This window comes from Meriones unguiculatus, chromosome X (genome assembly GCF_030254825.1).
Source record: "Meriones unguiculatus strain TT.TT164.6M chromosome X, Bangor_MerUng_6.1, whole genome shotgun sequence".
NCBI classification, from domain to species: domain Eukaryota; kingdom Metazoa; phylum Chordata; class Mammalia; order Rodentia; family Muridae; genus Meriones; species Meriones unguiculatus.
The window spans coordinates 60,748,359-60,767,922 of NC_083369.1; the positions used below are offsets into that span (position 1 = coordinate 60,748,359).

The window sequence follows — 19,564 nt, forward strand, 5'->3', positions numbered from 1 at the left end:
CAACCACAGTGGATCTAACAGCCACTGGTCATTAATCTCTCTCAACATCAATGGACTCAATTCTCCAATAAAAAGACACAGACTAACATAATGGAAGCATAAACAAAACCCAGCAATCTATTGCCTACAAGAAATACACCTAAGTCACAAAGATCAACATTACCTGAGGGTAAAGGGTGGGAAGATAGCTTTCCAAGCAAATGGATCTAAAAAGCAAGCAGGAGTAGCCATTCTAATAGCTGATAAAATATACTTTCAACCAAAATTAATCAAAAGAGATGGGAAAGGACACTTTCCATCAAGTCTCATCAAGGGAAAATTCCACCAGGAAAACATCACAATCTTGAAAATCTATGCCCCAAATACAAGGGCACCCACATTTGTAAAAGAAACATTCATAAAACTTAAACCACACATAGATCCCCACACATTAATAGTGGGAGACTTCAACAACCTACTCTCAACAAAGGACAGGTCAACAAAACAGAAATTAAACCGAGAAACAATGTCTCTAACGTAGGTCATGGATCAAATAGACCTGACAGACATTTACAGAACCTTATACCCAAACACAAAAGAATTTACCTTCATCTCAGCACCTCATGGAACTTTCTCCAAAATAGACCATATAGTTGGTCACAAAGTGAGCCTAAATAGATACAAGAAGATTGAAATAATACCTTGTATCCTGTCTCATCACATAGAAAAAAGCTGGACCTCAACAACAATAGAAATAGCAAAAAGCCAACACACACATGGAAACTGAACAACTTGTTACTAAATGACATCTGGGTCAAGGAAGAAATAAAGAAAGAAATTAAAGTCTTCCTAGAACTCAATGAAAATGAAGACACAACATACCCAAACTTGTGGGACATAATGAAAGCAGTATTAAGAGGAAAGTTCATATCACTAATTGCCTTCAAGAAGAAATTCTAGACAGCTCATTCAAGCAATTTAATGGCTCACTTAAAAACCCTAGAAAAAGAAGAAGCAGACAACCGGAAAAGGAGTAGACAGCTGGAAATAACCAAACTGAGGGCTGAAATCAGTCAATTAGAAACAAATAAAACAATTCAAAGAATCAATGTATCCAAGAGCTGGTTCTTTGAAAAAATCAACAAGATAGACAAACCCTTAGACAAGCTAACTAAAAGGCAGAGAGACACTGGTTATCCAAATCAACAAAATCAGAAATGAAAAGGGGGACATAACCACAGACACTGAGGAAATCCAAACAATCATTAGGACTTACTTCAAAAGTCTATATGCCACAAAATTTGAAAATCTAAATAAAATGGACAATTTTCTTGATCAATTTGACTTTCCAAAGCTGAATCAGGATCAGGTAAATCAATTAAATCATCCTATATCCTCCATAGAAATAGAAGTGGTCATCGAATATCTCCCATCCAAAAAAAGCCCAAGTCCAGAAGGTTTCAGTGCAGAATTCTACCAGACCTTGAAAGAAGAGCTAACTCCAGTTCTCTTCAAACTATTGCACAAATTATAAACAGAAGGAACATTACCAAACTAATTCTATGAAGCCACACACATCTTGGTACCTAAACCTCACAAAGACCAAAAAAGAAAGAGAATTTTAGGCCAATCTCCCGTATGAACATTGATGCAAAAATGTTCAAGAAAATACTTGCAAACCGAATACAAGAATACATCAAAGATATCATCCACTATGACCAAGTAGGCTTCATCCCAGGTATGTGGGGGTGGTTCAATATATGGAAATCCATCAATGTGATCCACCATATTAACAAATTGAAAGAAAAAAACCACATGATAATCTCCCTAGATGCTGCATTTGACAAAATCCAACATCCATTCATGTTTAAAGTATTGGAGAGATCAGGGATACAAGGCACTTATCTAAACATAGTAAAGGTGATATACAGGAAGCCTATAGCCAACATCAAACTGAACGGAGAGAAACTTAAAGCAATCCCACTGAAATCAGGGACAAGGCAAGGCTGCCCACTCTCTCCATATTTCTTTTACATATTTACATATTTCTGGAATTCCTTGCGAGAAAAATAAGACAGTTGAAAGAGATCAAGGGGATACAAACTGGAAAGGAAGAAGTCAAATTATCACTATTTGCAGATGATATGATAGTATAACTGAGTGCCCCCCAAAAATTCTACCAGGAAACTCGTACAGCCGATAAACACCTTCAGCAAAGTGGCCGGATACAAAATTAACTAAAAAAAAAAAAAAAAAAATCAGTAGCCCTCCTGTATACAAAAGACAAAAAGGCTGAGAAAGAAATTAGGGAAACAACACCTTCACAATAGCCACAAAGGACATAAAGTACCTTGGTATAACCCTAACCAAACAAGTCAAAGACTTGTATGAAAAAAAAATTTCAAGTCTCTGAAGAAAGAATTAGAAGAAGATATCAAAAGATGGTAAGATCTCCCATGCTCATGGCTTGACAGGATTAACATAGTAAAATGGCCATCTTACCAAAAGCAATCTACAGATTCAATGCAATTCCCATTAAATTACCAACACAATTCTTTACAGACCTGGAAAGAAAAATTCTCAACTTCAAATCGAATAACAAGAAACCCTAAATTGCTAAAACCATTCTCTACAATAAAAGATCTTCTGGAGGTATCTCCATCCCTGATCTTAAGCTGAACTATAGTGCAACAGTTATAAAAACTGCACGGTACTGGCATAGAAACCCAATGGTGGATCAATGGACCCGAACAGAAGACCCAGAAATAAACCCACACACTTATGGACACCTGATCTTTGACAAAGATGCCAAAACCATACAATGGAAAAAAGACAGCATCTTCAACAAATGGTGCTGGTCCAACTGGATGTCTACATGTAGAAAAATGAAAATAGATCCATACTTGTCACCCTGCACAAAACTGAAGTCCAAGTGGATCAAAGACCTCAACATAAAACCAGACACATTAAATCAGCTAGAAAAAAATGTGGGGAATACCTTAGAACTCATTGGTACAGGAGAAAACTTTCTGAACAGAACACCAACAGCACAGGCTCTAAGAGCAACAATCAATAAATAGGACCTCATGAAACTGAAAAGTTTCTATAAAGCAAAGGACACCGTCATCAAAACAGAGCGACTGCCTACAGATTGGGAAAGAATCTTCACCAACCCTTTATCTGACAGAGGGCTAATATTCAATATGTATAAAGAACTAAAGAAGCTGAAAATCAGCAAACCAAGTAATCCAATTAAAAAATGGGGAACAGAGCTAAACATAGAACTCTCTGTAGAAGAATATCGAAAGGCAGAGAAACACTTAAAGAAATGCTCAACCTCCTTAGCCATTAGGGAAATGGAAATCAAAATGACCCTGAGATTTCACCTTACACCCATCAGAATGGCCAAGATGAAAAACTCAAGTATCAACACACGTTGGAGAGGTTGTGAAGAAAGGGGACCCGTCCTCCATTGCTGGTGAGAATGTAAACTTGTACAACCACTCTGGAAATCAATCTGGCACATTCTTAGACAACTAGGAATAGTGCTTCCTCAAGATCCAGCCATACCACTCCTAGGCATATATCCAAAAGAGGCTCAAGTACACAGTAATGACATTTGCTCAACCATGTTTGTAGCAGCTTTATTTGTAATAGCCAGAAGCTTGAAAGAGCCCAGATGCCCCTCAACTGAAGAATGAATGCACAAATTGTGGTACATCTACACAATGAAGTATTACTCTGCAATGAAAAATAAGGAAATCATGAAATTTGCTGGTAAATGGTGGGACCTGGAAAGGATCATCCTGAGTGAGCTGTCCCAGAAGCTGAAAGACACACATAGTATGTACTCAGTCATATAGACATGTAACATAGGATAAACCTACTAAAATCTGTACATCTAAAGAAACTAATCAAGAGAGAGGACCCTGACTAAAATGCTCAATCCCCATCCTGAAAGGCAAAAAGAATGGACATCAGAAGAAGAAGAAAACAGAAAACTACATAGGAACCTGCCACAGAGGGCCTCTGAAAGGCTCTGCCCTGCAGACTAACAAAGCAGACTCTGAGACTTATGGCCAACTGTTGGGCAGAGTGCATGGAATCTTATGTAAGATGTGAGAAATAGTAATTGCTGGAGAGGACAGGAACCCCACAAGGAGAGCAACAGAACCAGAAAATTTGAACACAGGGGTCTTCCCAGATACTCCTACTCCAACCAAGTACCAGGCATGGAGATAACCTTGAACCCATACACAGATGTAGCCCATGGCAGTTTAGTATCTAAGTGGGTTACAGAGTAATGGGAAGAGGGACTGCCTCTGACATAATCTGATTGGCCTGCTCTTTGATCACCTCCCCCTGAGGGGGGAGCAGCCTTACCAGACCACAGAAGATGACAATGCAGCCACTCCTGATGTGATCTAATAGACTAAGATCAGAAGGAAGGAGAGGAGGACCTCTCCTATCAGTGGACTTGGGGAAGGCCATGGGTGAAGGGGGATGGAATGTGGGACCAGGAGGGGAGGAGGGAAGGGGCTTATGGGGGGATACAAAGTGAATAAAGTATAATTAATAAAAAATAAAGAAAAAATATCTTATGTCCCTTGCTCAGAAAAATTATTTTGACAAATAATAAAATTATTTACAAACTAACTAGTTATCAATCCTATTACATTCCATTTTAATGTCTAAGGATTAGTTGCAACATCAGTGTTTATATGTGTATGTATGTACACCTATATAATATTTTATAATAATGTTTATATTTTATATAAGATATATTTTATAACAAATAATATGAAACCATCAGTACCTGTTTTGACATACAAAATAGCAATTTTATATAATTCATATTAGACGAAAAAATAGGTTAATATGCAAATATGAGCAGGGATGTAGACAAGTAGTAAAGTTCTGAGAGAGCATGTGTTAGGCCTTGCTTTCAATCCCTAATGCCATACAAAAATTTAAATGTAATTATGCATGTACTTATATATATGTTTATGTGTGTGTGTTCTTCATATGTTATGTATCCATACAAATACAATAAACACATTATGTAATCAGATGCAAATTTACGAACTAAATATGCCATGAAACCTATTAGATTTATATATAATTTATAAAGTATAAATATGTAAAATCCATTATAATTTAATATCTTAAAATTCAGCATGTGATGGCTGGTCTTATGTTAGCATGGCACAAGCTAGAGGTATCTAAGAGGAGGAAGTATCAATTGAGAAAATGTCCCGAGAAAATTCAACTGTATGGCATTTTCTTAATTAGATATAGATGCAGGAAAGGCCTAGTTCATTGTGGATGGTATAATCCCTGGGGTGGTGGTCCTGCATTCTATAAGAAAGCAGCCTAAGAAAGCAATGGGGAGCAAGCCAGTATAGCATCTTTCTATAGAATCTGCATTGGCTTCTGGTTCCCAGGTCCCTGCCTGGTTTCAGTTCCTGTCCTGACCTCTTTCAATGATGAACAACAATGTGGAAATATAAGTGAAATAAACGCTTTGCCCCTCAACTTGCTTTTGGTGATCGTGTTTCATCATAGCAATAGTAACTCTAAGAGAATGCACACAACAAATATGAGCAGTATAAAGCAGAATGTAACCCAACTTCATTGAAAATGTGAAAGAAATGTTATTTGGAAATATTGTGTATTCGCATATGCAAAGGATTTAATGTACAGCACAAAATCAGCAAAAGATGTCATATAAGCATAAATATCAGATATTATGATAGTAAAATCTGACCAATCATTCTGTACCAAGGACTGTGGAGTGTTCTCATAGATCTGTGCATACCTGCAAATATACTAGAGTCCTCGGTTCGTTGTCTTATATTCATCTTTTATGATCTGGTTTTAATTGCCATTAATTAATTATTATTTCAATGTAGATTCACACATACACACACATAAAGTAATTCAGTGCTGCTGTGACAAAGTACATGGGTTACTGATTTCATTCTAACTGGGAGTTAACTTTTGGATTATTGAAAATCTTCCCTAAAATATCTGAATCCATTTTGGGTCACAGTTTAGAGAAATACAAGGAGAATTACATCATTCTGGCTTAACTGAGGATTTATCATGCCATCAAGGTCATCACCTGGACCTCAAAGCTAAGGTTGTGAAAATAGCACACAGCTGACTGGAGATCAAATAAGCCATATGCTATCAAAACAGCAGCTTATCACAGTCCAAAAGAGAAGTTTCCTGTTCTAATCAGAATTCTATCTTCTTGCTTACTCAAACATTGGGTAAGAGCTGTTACACCTAGGCAATTGCACTCTACCACTGAACTGCAACCCTGCTTATATTAACCATAATAGAATTTTCATATTAACCATAAAAGAATTATATAAAATTGCTGTTCTTGTGAGTCCAAACAGGTATTAATGGTTTCATATTATTTGTCATAAAATATATCTAGTGTAAAATATAAACATAATTATTTTATGTTTATCTAAATTATATACATATAGAGATACAATAGTCTACACATAAGAAAATCAATGATTGTGGCTCTAGAAGATGTTTAAGATAATTATGAAGCTGTGTGTTCCTGTTAAAGGCGATATTAACTGTGCTGGCAATGTTTTTTATTCTTTTAATAAAACAGAGCTGCTGAAAGTGGGTGGGAAAATATAAACATTATTAATTTGGGATGATTATATTATAAGAGGTCTTTATTATTATTTGTTTTAGTTTTTCATAATATTGAAACTGAGGAAATATATTAAAAAGAGATCATCAGGTTGTTACCCCAAGTGAGTATGTTGACTTCTTGTTGACTGTGGACCTCAACAATACTCAGACAATTAATATTTTTGACTTTGTGTTACAGCCTATAACGCTTAATTTTTCTTTTCTTTATGCATAGGAACCCAATTTCTTCAATTCACATACCTCAATAAAGAAGTATAAGGGGATACAAACTCCAGGTTTCTGATGTTCTGTCAGCTGTATGCTATTTTCACATTAGCTTTGAGGTCCAGGTGATGATCTGAATGGTATGACAAATCCTCAGTTAAGCCAGACAGATGTGATTCTTTTCATATTTCTCTAAACTATGACCAAAAGTTGATTTGGATGTTTTAGGAAAGACTTTCAATAATCCAAAATTTAATTCTAAATTAGAATGAAAGTATGATTTATAGTATACACAAGTGACCCACAAAATTCTACCAGAGAACTACTTCAGATAATGAATATCTTCGGTAAAGTTGCTGGATAAAAAATTAACTCAAAAATATCAGTAGTCATCCTGTATACAAAAGAAAAATGGGATAATAAAGAAATTAAGGAAACAACACCATTCACAATAGCCACTAATAACATAAAGCACCTTGGTGTAACTCGAACTAAGCATGTGAAAGACCTGTATGAAAAAAAAAAGCTTCAAATCTCAGAAGAAAGAAATTGAAGAAGAAATCAGAAGATGGAAAGATCTCTCTTGCTCATAGAATAGTCGGATTAACATAGGAAAAATGGACATACTGCCAAAAGCAATTTATAGATTCAATGTAATTCCCATCAAAATAACAACACAATTCTTTTACAGACCTTGGAAGAACAATTCTCAATTTCATATGTAAAAACAAAAACCCCATAATTGTTTAAACAATCCTGTACAATAACATATATTCTGGAGGTATCTCCACCCCTTATCTTATTTAGCTGTACTCTAAAGCAACAGTAATAAAAATGGCTTGGTACTGGCATAGAAACAGACTGGTGAATTATTGGAATCGAACTGATGATCGAGAAATAAGCCCACACACCTACAGATACTTGATTTTTGACAAAAAAAAAAAAAAAGCCAAAACCATACAATGGAAAAAAGATAGCATCTTCAACAAATGGTGCTGGTCTAACTGGATGTCTACATGTAGAAAAATGCAAATAGACCCATACTTAACATCCTGCACAAAATTAAAGTCCAAGTGGATCAAAGGACTCAACAGTAAACCAGGCACACTAAACCCGTTAGAAGAAAAAGTGGGGAAGAGACTTAACCTCATTGGCACAAATGACAACTCTGAACAGAACACCAACAGCACAGGTTTTTAAGATCAACAATCAATAAATGAGACCTCAGAAAACTGAAAAGCTTCTGCAAAACAGTGGGCTTGGAAAGAGGCAGGGAGGAGATGAGGGAGGGAGGGTGGGATTGGTAGGGAATGAGGGAGCAGGATACAGCTGGGATACAGAGTTAATAAAATGTAACTAATAATACAAATAAAATAAAATAAGAATTCTGATTAGAACAGGACACTTCTGTTTTCGACTGTGATAGGCTGCTACTTTTATAGAATTTGGCTCATTTGAAAGACCATGGTATAGATTTGGTTATATATTTTATTCGTCTGGGGTCAGTGCGTTCTGGAGCAGAGGTAGGACAGAGATAGTTTTTTATCACCATTTTTCTTTTGTGTGCTAATATCAAAATCATTATGATTACATTTTATACGCTACTCTGCCTAACATTCTCATCAGGGCTTAGACACATTAGTACTCTAGTTTAGGATCAGCAGAGAGAATCTTACAGTATTTCTAAGAAGTTCAAATAACTCTAGTTAGGGAATTTGTTTGGCAGCTAAAGGATTTTAATCTCATGAAGATTTAATAAGTGTCTACTGTATACAATGCACCATTGAGCCTTGTTCTAGAGATACAGATGAAATGGGACACACATCATTCACTTGGTAAGAAACTGTTTAAATAAACACATTAGGTAAGAGTGTCACTTAGGAAGTAATTCTTATGCAATATTAAAGTATAGTTTCATAGACATGAACTTTAAAGCTTTGTCTTAGAGAATCTATGAACTTAGTACATAGAAGCAAATACTAATGCAATGTAAGAAAGCAAAAGAACAAAGACTGTGCTGGTTAGTTTTATGTCACCTTGAGACAAGCTAGTGTCAGTAGAGTGGAGTGAACATCAGTTGAGAAAATGACCCCACCTGATTTGCCTATGAGAAAGCCTGTGGTTCATTTTCTTGATTAATGATTATTGGGAGCAGTCCCAGCACACTGTAGGTGGTGCCAGCCCTGGGCAGGTGGGTCTTGATTTCCTATAAGAAAAGCAGGCTGACAAAGCATCTGCAGCAGCTCCTGCTTCCATGTTCCTGGCCTACCTTCCATCAAAGATGGGCTATACAGGTAAGGAGTTAATGTGTAAAATGTGTGTGATACTGAAACAATTTAGAAACACATCTTGATTAAAAATGGACAAGAGACCTGGACAGCTTGCAAAAGAAGACATACAAAGATTCACAGGCTTGTAAAGTAAGTCTCAGTGTCATTATTTATCAGATGCATGCGGATTAAAATCACAATGTGACAGCATAAAACACATGCTAAGATGACTGTTATAAGAAAGACTTAGTAAAGCAGTTGGCATGGATGTGGGGAAAAGAAGATCCCTGCACACAATTGAAGATTGTTTAAATTAATACAACAATTTTAAAAAAGTATGGAAGATCTTCAAAAATTAAAAATAAAACTACTTCTAGATATGTAATCAAAACATACTGATGTGTCACTGTAATGTTATTATTAAAAAAGCATGAGGCTGGTCAACCGATATTCTCTGCAAGAGGTTTATTAGGACATGAAGAGAGAGAGAGAGAGAAAGAGAGAGAGAGAGAGTAAGAGAGGAGAGTAAGAGAGAGAGAGAGAAAGAGAGAGAGTGAGAGTGTAAGAGCAAGAGAGAGACCACATGTCAGGGTTGGCCTTTTAAGGGGCAAGTTAGCCATGCCTTCCAGGTGTGGCCACCTGGCTAGTGAAACATGATGACATCATAAGTTGCTGGGTAACCCAGGAGCAGGTTGTGTTCCAAAATACTAACAGTCACTGGTGTGTCAATGAGATTTTTGTGTAGGAAACATATTAAATATATACATGTTAAATATATAGGGTATTATATATCAACATATCTGCACATCCATATTTTTGAAATATTATTCACAATAGCTAAGGCACAGAGAACAAACTATCAACAGATGAATGAACAAGGAAATGTGTGTGTATAAGTTTGTGTGTACATACTCAATCCTTATGTGTCACGGAATGTTGTCTAGCTTTATAAACAATAAAATAATTTTGTTATGTGAAACAGCATGGGAAAATAAAGAAATCATTATGTTAAGTGAAATAACCCAAGCACAGAAAAGCAGCAATGGGTGATTTCACTTAGACGTATAATGAAGAAAAAGTAAACTTGTGAAAGAATCTAGAATGATAAGTACATGTAGCAGAGAAAAGAAGACAAGAAATGTTTGTTGAAAAGCATAAGGTTTCAGATACACAAGAGATTTAGGCTAAGATCTCTATTTACTTACTATAGATAATAATACTGTGTAGCTGACCATTTTTTAAACTTTTTATTGATTCATTGTGAGTTTTATATTATGCATCTCAGTCCAGCACATCTCCCTGTCCCATCATATGTGCCCTTTGCCCTTGCATCCTCTTCCCCCAAATAAAAATCACACAACCAAACAACAAAAACTACCAAAGCTTTAAAAATATCTCATTGTGGAAACTGTAGTATGTCAAAGTGTGTCCCACAGTATATATCTCTGTCCACACATCTTCACTTGCAAATGTTCATTGCAATGAATCATTGGTCTAGTTCAAGATTTCTGGCTTTTGTGACATCAATATTGCATCCTCACCAGGACTCCTCACATTATCCTATTGTTGCCCTATGTGTCACGGAGATCCTACAACTTTGGAACATCAGGACTAGCCCTTTCATGCATACCAACCATTCCAGCAGATGATATGGATTTTGTGGTGGACCATATCAGTATACTGGATCTAGGACTCGGTGGAAGCAGAGCTGTTCAGCCCTCTGGCCTTTTCCCTTATCTGCACCACCAGAGCAAGCTCTTCATAGCTGAACATTTTTTAGTAGATCTTAAATCTTCTCCTCACCAAAATGAGCAGTACAGGACTTGAAGAGAAGAGCAATCAGGTTAATCATTTCACAATAGACACAGATATAAAAACATCAAGTCGTATACTATAATACATAAATTATTCTCAATTTAAATAAAGACAATAAGAGAAGACTATTATAACAAATCAAAGAAATATGATTTCCTATATATTTCATTATCTATAGGAATAAAGAAATGGAGAGATATTTGGGTTACATCAGAAATGGCAAGGCTTAATATATTATGGGAGTAATGATTAGAGGGAAGGTCAGTGGGATAAGGAAGATAAGATTCATGTCATGGATGACATCCAACATTTTTGGCTCAGATAACTGTGAACAATATGGGAAGCAAGGATGAACTGGCACAGGAAATCATCTTACTGCCAAATATTCAGTATTTAAGTAGGCAGTAGCAATCCTGACAGAGGGGTTGTGGGCAGTGCTGATATCCTGCCTCCCATGGACTTATTACTGGCTGCTCTCAGCATTAACATTACTGGATCTGAGAAGAACTTCTGGCTACTGACTATTTCCCATGAGTTCATCAGGGCTTGGGAAATCAGGAGTAGAGGAGTTGGATGTAATGACGCAGTTTGACTTCACTTCCAGAATACCACTGAGTCTCCTTCATCAGATAAAAAAAAAAACAAAACGATGATCCTGACAAAGCATCACCCAGATCTTGTAATGACAGGGAAATTAAAATAGTTGCCAGCCCGTGATTAAGTGTAATAACTAGGTTGAAACAAAACGAAGGGCTTTATTTCAGCAGAACTTTCCCATTGATGAATAGTAGGGGGTAAAAACAAGAAAGTGGAATGTATAATACAATTCATGAAAAAATGTAAAGATGCTTTCAAAAACACAAAGCAGTGATCATTCATTGCATTTATAGAGCTGCAACAGGAAATCTTCTATTGGTGAATATTGAAGCACAGATATAGTTTAAAAGTCAATATTTCTTTTACCTAGACAGAAATGTATTTAAAAAGAAATGATGAACAGATCTATCCAAAAGACTAGGCTAGAGGCAAATAGGCACAGATATAGCAATAAATGTACAAGTCAATCACTTTCTGGAGCATTTGACTTGCTTGTTCTGGAGAAATGGGCACATGAAACAGATTCCACTGTGATGGATGTAAACAAAAATAAATTTGAAAATAAAATAAAAATAAATTTGTAAATAAAGCAAAAATAAAGTTAGGGTGGCAGAGTGGCCTGAGATGAAAATAAAATACATATAATTCTAACATTAAAATTCCAAGATCATGGTTCATAATATTGTTTCAATAATCATTAGTATAAATGTTAAGACTAACACACATATCTATGACTTTTGTAATGGTGAAAATTGAATGATCATCTCTAGATATTTAACTTGAAATACACTGATTAGGGTTAAATACTATTTACTCAAGGTTTTGACCTCATCCTAGGAAGGAACATGATATACATAGATTATAATTCTATAATACTGTTATTACAAAGTAATAGTTCATTACTTTGTAAGCACAGTGTGTGATTCACGGATATATAAATTGGCACATATTACTGAATGGCAATTATTTCAACAGGCTTATGCAGGCAAAGGCCATGACTCAGCTTGAAAAGTACAGGATAGGTGTGGAGACTGGGGCATGCGTATGACAATTTGGATGCCACCAGGCAGGACTGAATCTTACTGGATCTTGAGCTAGAAGGAGGCAGAGCATAAGAAGAAGGATATGAAACACACAGGCATTAATAGCCAAAGCTCTGCAATGCACTTCATCCTAGTGGGGGGGGAGGGGGTTGTGGGTGGGCTGCCTGCTATCTTTGCAACTCCAGTGACCTGAGCAAGTTACTTAAATTCTCTGAGCTTTTGTTTTCTTTTTAATAAAATGGAAATATTGAGTCCTCTTTTTCCTGAGTGGACATGAGAATGAAATAAGAGAGAGAGAGCGAGAGAGAGAAAAAAACTTGTAGAACCATCTAAATATCTAGTGTAGTGATTTCCCATTATAAAGTTAAAGACTCAGTGGATTTCTCTTTCTGCTGTTACTGTGTTTCCAGCTGCAGCTCGCCTGGTCTGTGTATACCCTGCTTCCGTTTTGAGAAAGATCTCTGCCCCACCCCAATTTTTCACTACCTCTATCGTCACAGCGGTTCATCCTCATAGTTGTGTTGTGATTCTTCCCCAACAACCAGTGCTTACTGCTTGACTTCTAACAAATTTTTAGTTTTACAAAGTAGGCAGAGGAAATTTAAGTGCTACACAAAGACTGGGGCAGCTCTCCCTCTAGGGGAAATTTCTTGAATTGCCCCTAATTACAACCCTATCGATTCAAAAGAAAGAGCTAGTGGTAAAAATGAATTGGTTAGAGTTGATACAGTTAAAAAAAATAACGGATTTTAAAAATGAATGTGTTAGGGATTGGAGATTTAGCCCAGTGGTAGAGTACTTGCCTAGCTAATGCCAGGCTCTGGGTTCAGTCCTCAGCTCTGGAGTAAAAATAAATAAATAAATAAATAAATAAATAAATAAATAAATAAATAAATAAAAAATAAAAATAAAAAAGCAAAGAAAAATGAATGTATTAAACATACACAATAACAGTATGAGGCTAGACAATATGAATTCCAGCAAAACTAGTCATCAAAGTGTCTGGAATTTGCATAGTTTCTCTTGGAACAATGAACCCTTTTACTTAATGGGGATTTTGAGGCAAATTTTGAGTTTGAAGTGAAAATTCAAGATTAGCAGTGATATGTGCAGCTGTATATCCATTTCCTGCTACCCATGTAAAATAATTGTAATGTTCATGACCATTGGATTCTAATTTAACTACACTCAGTGTTTTGTTTTTTTTTTTTTTAATGTACTGATAGTTGTTAATGTTGACATCATATCCTCTTACAAGAATTCATACATTTTCACAGGTCTTTGTTTTTAAGCCAGTGGGAAACTCAAATTATAAAGAGAATAAACTGCCTTACTCGCTTCTCCTTGGGTGTTTCGCTAGAGATTTCACTAGCTTTCACTCCTAGGAATCTCCTTGTGGCAAAATAAACTGCATGAATGTCACAATGTCCACACAGATCACACATCTCTTGTTTTGGATCTTCATATCAAGATTTCCAATCACACACCTGTTTACCTGTTTTTACAGATCAGAATAAAAGTGATTAAAATAGAGCCCTGAAAAAAAATTATATATATATATATATATATATATATATATATATATTACAGAGGAGCAAAGTATATATATATATATATATATATAGTTGTTTACTTTGCTCCTCTGTAATTGTTTTTGGAAAGCTTCAATTATAAAACATTTTCTGCCAAGAAAACAGAATCAAGAGTAATAATTTGTGAACCTTCGGGATATCTGAATCAAGGTAGTAAGGATTAGACTTCACAGAGACACCCGTTTATATGTTCAATGTGTTTTTCTGTAATAAAATTTACCATGTGCAGAATCTCACCGTTTGAGGAAAACAGTATTTCTCTACCTGTGGTGCCTCTGTTCACAGTTGTAATGAATCAGAGAGTCCAGTTATAAAATCGCCTCTGAGAGAATCCAGTCTATATGGAAAACACTTTTTGCTGCAGCCCTGTGGGAGGTCTGCTTACAAAGCTGCCACTGGAATTGTGAATAGAATAGCTCTGGATGGCTCTGTGGCCTGGATGCTGGATTGATGAGGTCAAGCTCACAGGCTAGCCTCCTCTGTAACACCTCTGTAGACTATTCAGTTCCACCATGTAAACTACTTGGCTATAGCCTGCACTTTACCAGCTGCAACACAGACAAATCTTTTCAGCTATTTTACAAATATGCATGGCCATTCAACATGCAAACAACATTGGAGGTATTATGTATTATTACCATTTCTTTGTGGCATCAATGTAACTTATATTTGTGATTTCTGATGGCACTTGAAAATTCAGTCATGCTTGACCTTTTATGTAATGTTTCATTTTGGGGATCATTTAATATCTGTCTGTGCTTCTTACTTAATCTGAAGATTTCAGTCCCTTAATACTGGCATTACAACTGACTTGATAGGCCATGAACTTCACTCTGTACTTTTTAGTTGCTTTCACTAATCCCAAATCTAAAAGTAAATGTTCTATATCTTATGTCACCCATTCTATTCCCATAGGTGAACAGCTAAGAATAGAAATCAAATAAAAGCAAATCAACCACCTTGTTACAATCTAATATTGGTTTAATGATCTTTAGAGAGAAAGCTACAATACTTAGCATGTTTTGTGGAGAAAAATATTTGATATCAAGTGGGCCTTCAAAATTTCTTGCTTCATACCTTTTGTCTATCTTGTGGGAAAAAATCTTTTAGCTCTATTGAAATAGTTCAAGGTGTAATCATGTATTGTGAATATTAAAAATGAAAAAAATAAAAGAATGATATTGATAGATTGGATTTTTCCCTAGTTGATGAATTTCTCTTCTTTGGTTGTTGACTACCTTATTTATAAATACTCTTTCCCTGATGTCTAAAATAAGAAGCAAAAGGACCATACATATATTAAGCCAAGTGTATATCTTTCAGGTAGTATTCAGAAGGAAATGAATTCTCAGTATGCTTTCAAGGTCTGTGTGATAACATTAATTGTAATAGCAATTAAATGTCACAAACTATTGGACATGACTGTTGTGATTCAGGAGCAAATATTTTTATTATCTTTAGTACAAATCATATCCCATAGTTTATAGGCAAAACTAGGATGCCAAGACTGGGAAATGTAGCTTGAGCTTGAAGTGATCTTGATTATATAACAAAAAGAGTAGAGGAGCAATGTGAAGGAGTTTTGAAAGGAAAAAAAAAAAACTGTATACACATATACATTTTCTTACTTTTTTCTATCAAGACAGTAATTACATAGTTTGAGATTATTTTTCCAAGACAAATTTGTTAATGCAAGCCAATTACTGTTCTGTGAATTTGTCATAAAAGACCATATGAACCAGGGTACTGAAAATTACATTAGAAAAAAAAGAAAAGAAACCATGGGTAGTTCATAAACCAGTAGTAGAATACTTCCATTACCAGCACAAGGCCATGGGTTTGCTATGTAAGACCATATTACAATTATGAAAAAGAAACCATAAAGTTTTAGGCTGTGCTCTCCTTTGACAGTCTAATGAAGTGTAGTATAAAATCTCCCCAGAAAAAAAAAAAATCCCTATGTGAATAGGCACATTATTTTGCCAACAATCAAAAGCCTATTTGGGCACCTTTCCCTTGAGTACCCTTGAACCCTAGTTCAATAACCCTTCATATACAGAGAGTGTAAGTTTGAAGTATGATCGTTATTACATTTGAGCATAGCACTTGGCTCTAAGCTTTCTGTCAACTGAGGTTAAAAGACTAAACACACTGGGCTACAGAATTCTCAACATCTGAAAAAGGAAACAGAGCAGCTTTCAGAATTATAAGCAAAGAATCATTTTAAAATGGAATTTACACAATTTTATGATATGATTTATAAAATGAAACAAGGTAATATAAAAACACCAGCATAATTTGATGGAAATCCTTTTTAATTTTAATTTAATTAATATATTTATTACTATTTATTCACCTTGTCTTCTGACTGTAGCCCCCTCCCTCCTATCCTCACAGTCCCAACTCCAGTCCCTCTTCTCCTCCCATGCCCCTCCCCAAGTCCACTGATGGGGGAGGACCTCCTCCCCTTACCTCTGACCCTAGCCTATCAGGCCTCATCAGGACTGGCTGCATCGTCTTCCTCTGTGGTCTAGTAAGGTTGCTTTCCCCTCAGAGGGAGGTGATCAATGAGCCAGCCACTGAGTTTATGTCAGAGACAGTCCCTGTGCCCATTACTAGGGAACCCACTTGGAGATTGAGCTGTCATGGGCTACATCTGTGCATGGGTTCTGGGTTATCTCCATGCATAGTCCTTGGTTGGAGTATTGGTCTCTGTAGCCACACCTGGGCTCAGGATTTTTGGCTGTGTTGGGCTCCTTCTGGAGTTCTTGCCCCTCCAGGTATTTATATCGCCGTTTTTGTCCATAAGTTTCCTGTACTCTGCCCAAAAATTGGCTATAAGAATCAGTATCTCCTTAGATACACTAATGGGTAGAGTCTTCCAGAGATCCCCTGTGTAAGAATCCTGTCCTGTTCCTTGTCTTCTTTTACTTCCAATGTCTATCCTTTATTTCCCTTGTGAATGATGATTGAACATCTTCCCTAGGGTCCTCCTTGTTGTTTAGGTTCTTTAGGACTATAGATTTTAGTATTTTTAACCTATATAAGATGGGTATTATCTACTTATAAGTGAGTATATACCACAGGTGTCTTTCTGCTTCTAGATTACCTCACTCAGGATGATCTTTTCTAGTTCCCACCATTTGCCTGCAAATTTCATAATTTTCTTGTTTTTAATAGCTGAGTAGTATTCCATTGTGTAAATGTACCACAATTTCTTTATCTATTCTTCCATTGAGAGACATCTAGGTTGTTTCCAGATTTTGGCTATTATGAATAAAGCTGCTACAAACATAGTTGAGCAAATAAAGGTCCTACTTGTATCATTTAGCATATTTTGGATATATACCCAGGAGTGCTATAGCTGTGTCTTGAGGCAGACCTACTTTAAATTTTCTGAGAAAGCACCAGATTGATTTCCAAAGTGGTTGTACAAGGTTACATTCCTACCAGCAATAAAGGAGGGTTCCTCTTACTCCACATCCTCTGCAACATGTACTGTCACTTGACTTTTTGATCTTAGCTATTCTGATGGGTGTAAGGTGAAATCTCAGGGTCGTTTTGATTTGCATCTCCCTGATGACTAAGGACGCTGAGCATTGCTTTGTTTCTCTGCCATTCAATATCCCTCTACAGAGAATTCTCTGCTTAACTCTGTATCCCATTTTTTAATTGGATTACTTCATTGGTTGCTGTTTAACCTCCTGAGATATTTACAAATTCTGGATATTAGCTCTCTATCAGATACAGGATTGGTGAAGATCCTTTCCCAGTGTATAAGATGTCATTTTGTTCTGATGACAGTGTCCGTTGCTTTACAGAAGTTTTTAAGTTTCATGAGGTCCCATTTATTAATTGATGATCTTAGAGCCTGTCCTGTTGGTGTTCTGTTCAGGAAGTTGTCTCCTGTGCCAATGAGTTCTAGGCTCTTCCTCACTTTTTCTTCTAACCAATTTAGTATGTCTGGTTTTGTGTTGACGTCATTGATTCACTTGGACTTTAACTTTGTGCAGGGTGATAAGTATGGATCTATTTGCATTTTTCTACATATAGACATCCAGTTAGATGACCACGATTTGCTGAAGATGCTGTCTTTTTTCCATTGTATGGTTTTGGCTTCTTTGTCAAAAATCAAGTATCTGTAGGTTTGTGGATTTATTTCTGGGTCTTCTATTTGATTCCATTGATCCACCATTCTGTTTCTATGCCAGTACCATGTAGTTTTTATTACTATTACTCTGTAGTACAGCTTGAGATCAGGGATGAAGATACCTCCAGAGGATCTGTTGTTGTACAGGAACATTTTGTCAGTTCTGGGTTTTTTGTTTTCCCATGTGAAGTTGAGAATTGTTCTTTCAAAATATACAAATAATTGCGTTGGTATTTTGATGGGAACTGCATTGAATCTGTAGATTGCTTTTTGCAGGATGACCATTTTCACAATGTTAATCCTACCTATCCATGAGCTTGGAAGATCTTTCCATCTTCTGATATCTTCTTCAATTTCTTTCTTCAGACACTTTAAGTCTCTTCAAAGATTTCTTTCACTTGCTTTGTTAGAGTCACCACAAGGGATTTTATATTATTAGTGGCTATTTTGAAAGATGTTGTTTCTCTAATTTCTTTCTTGTCTAGTTTGTCTTTGGTACACAGGATTGCTACTGATTTTTTTTTTTTTTAGTTAATTTTGTATCCTGTCACTTTGCTGAATGTGCTTATCAGCTGAAGGAGTTCTCTGGTTGAATTTTTGGGGTCACTCATATATACTATCATTCATCTGCAAATAGTGATACTTTGACTTCCTCCTTTCTGATTTGTATCCCCTTGATCTCCTTTAGTTGTCTTATTGCTCTAGCTAGGACTTCAAGTACTATGTTGAAGAGATATGGGGAGAGTGGGCAGCCATGTCTTGTCCCTGATTTCAGTGGGATTGATTTAAGTTTCTCTCCTTTGAGTTTGATGTTGGCTGTAGGCTTGCTGTATATTGTGTTTACTGTGTTTAGATATGTGCCTTGTATCCCTGATCTCTCTAATACTTTAAACATGAATACATATTGGATATTTTCAAATGCTTTTTTGGCATTTAAGGAGATGGTCATGTGGTTTTTCTCCTTCAGTTTGATTATAGGGTTACATTGATGGATTTTTGTATATTTAACCACCTTGCAAGCCTAGGATGAAGCTTACTTGGTCAGGGTGGATGATATCTTTTATGTATTCTGGATTCAGTTTGCACATATTTTATTTTATTTTATTTTATTTTATCACATCAAAGTTTATAAGGGAGATAGGTCTGAAGTTCTCTTTTTTGTTGTTGGGTCTTTGTGTGGTTTAGTGATCAAGTTGACTGTGGCTTCACAGAATGAGTTTGGTAATGTTC

The 19,564-nt window shown here is 36.0% G+C and overlaps 1 protein-coding gene across 1 annotated transcript in view; it reads left to right on the forward strand.

Annotated features, from left to right (window-relative positions):
• Positions 1 to 9,148: 9,148 nt before the first annotated feature.
• Il1rapl2 (interleukin 1 receptor accessory protein like 2) overlaps positions 9,149 to 19,564 on the forward strand; it is a 768,417-nt gene continuing 758,001 nt past the window's right edge. Inside the window, exon 1 of the mRNA XM_060374647.1 lies at positions 9,149 to 9,161. Coding sequence (XP_060230630.1) covers positions 9,149 to 9,161 — 13 coding nt within the window. The remainder of the gene's footprint in view (positions 9,162 to 19,564) is intronic.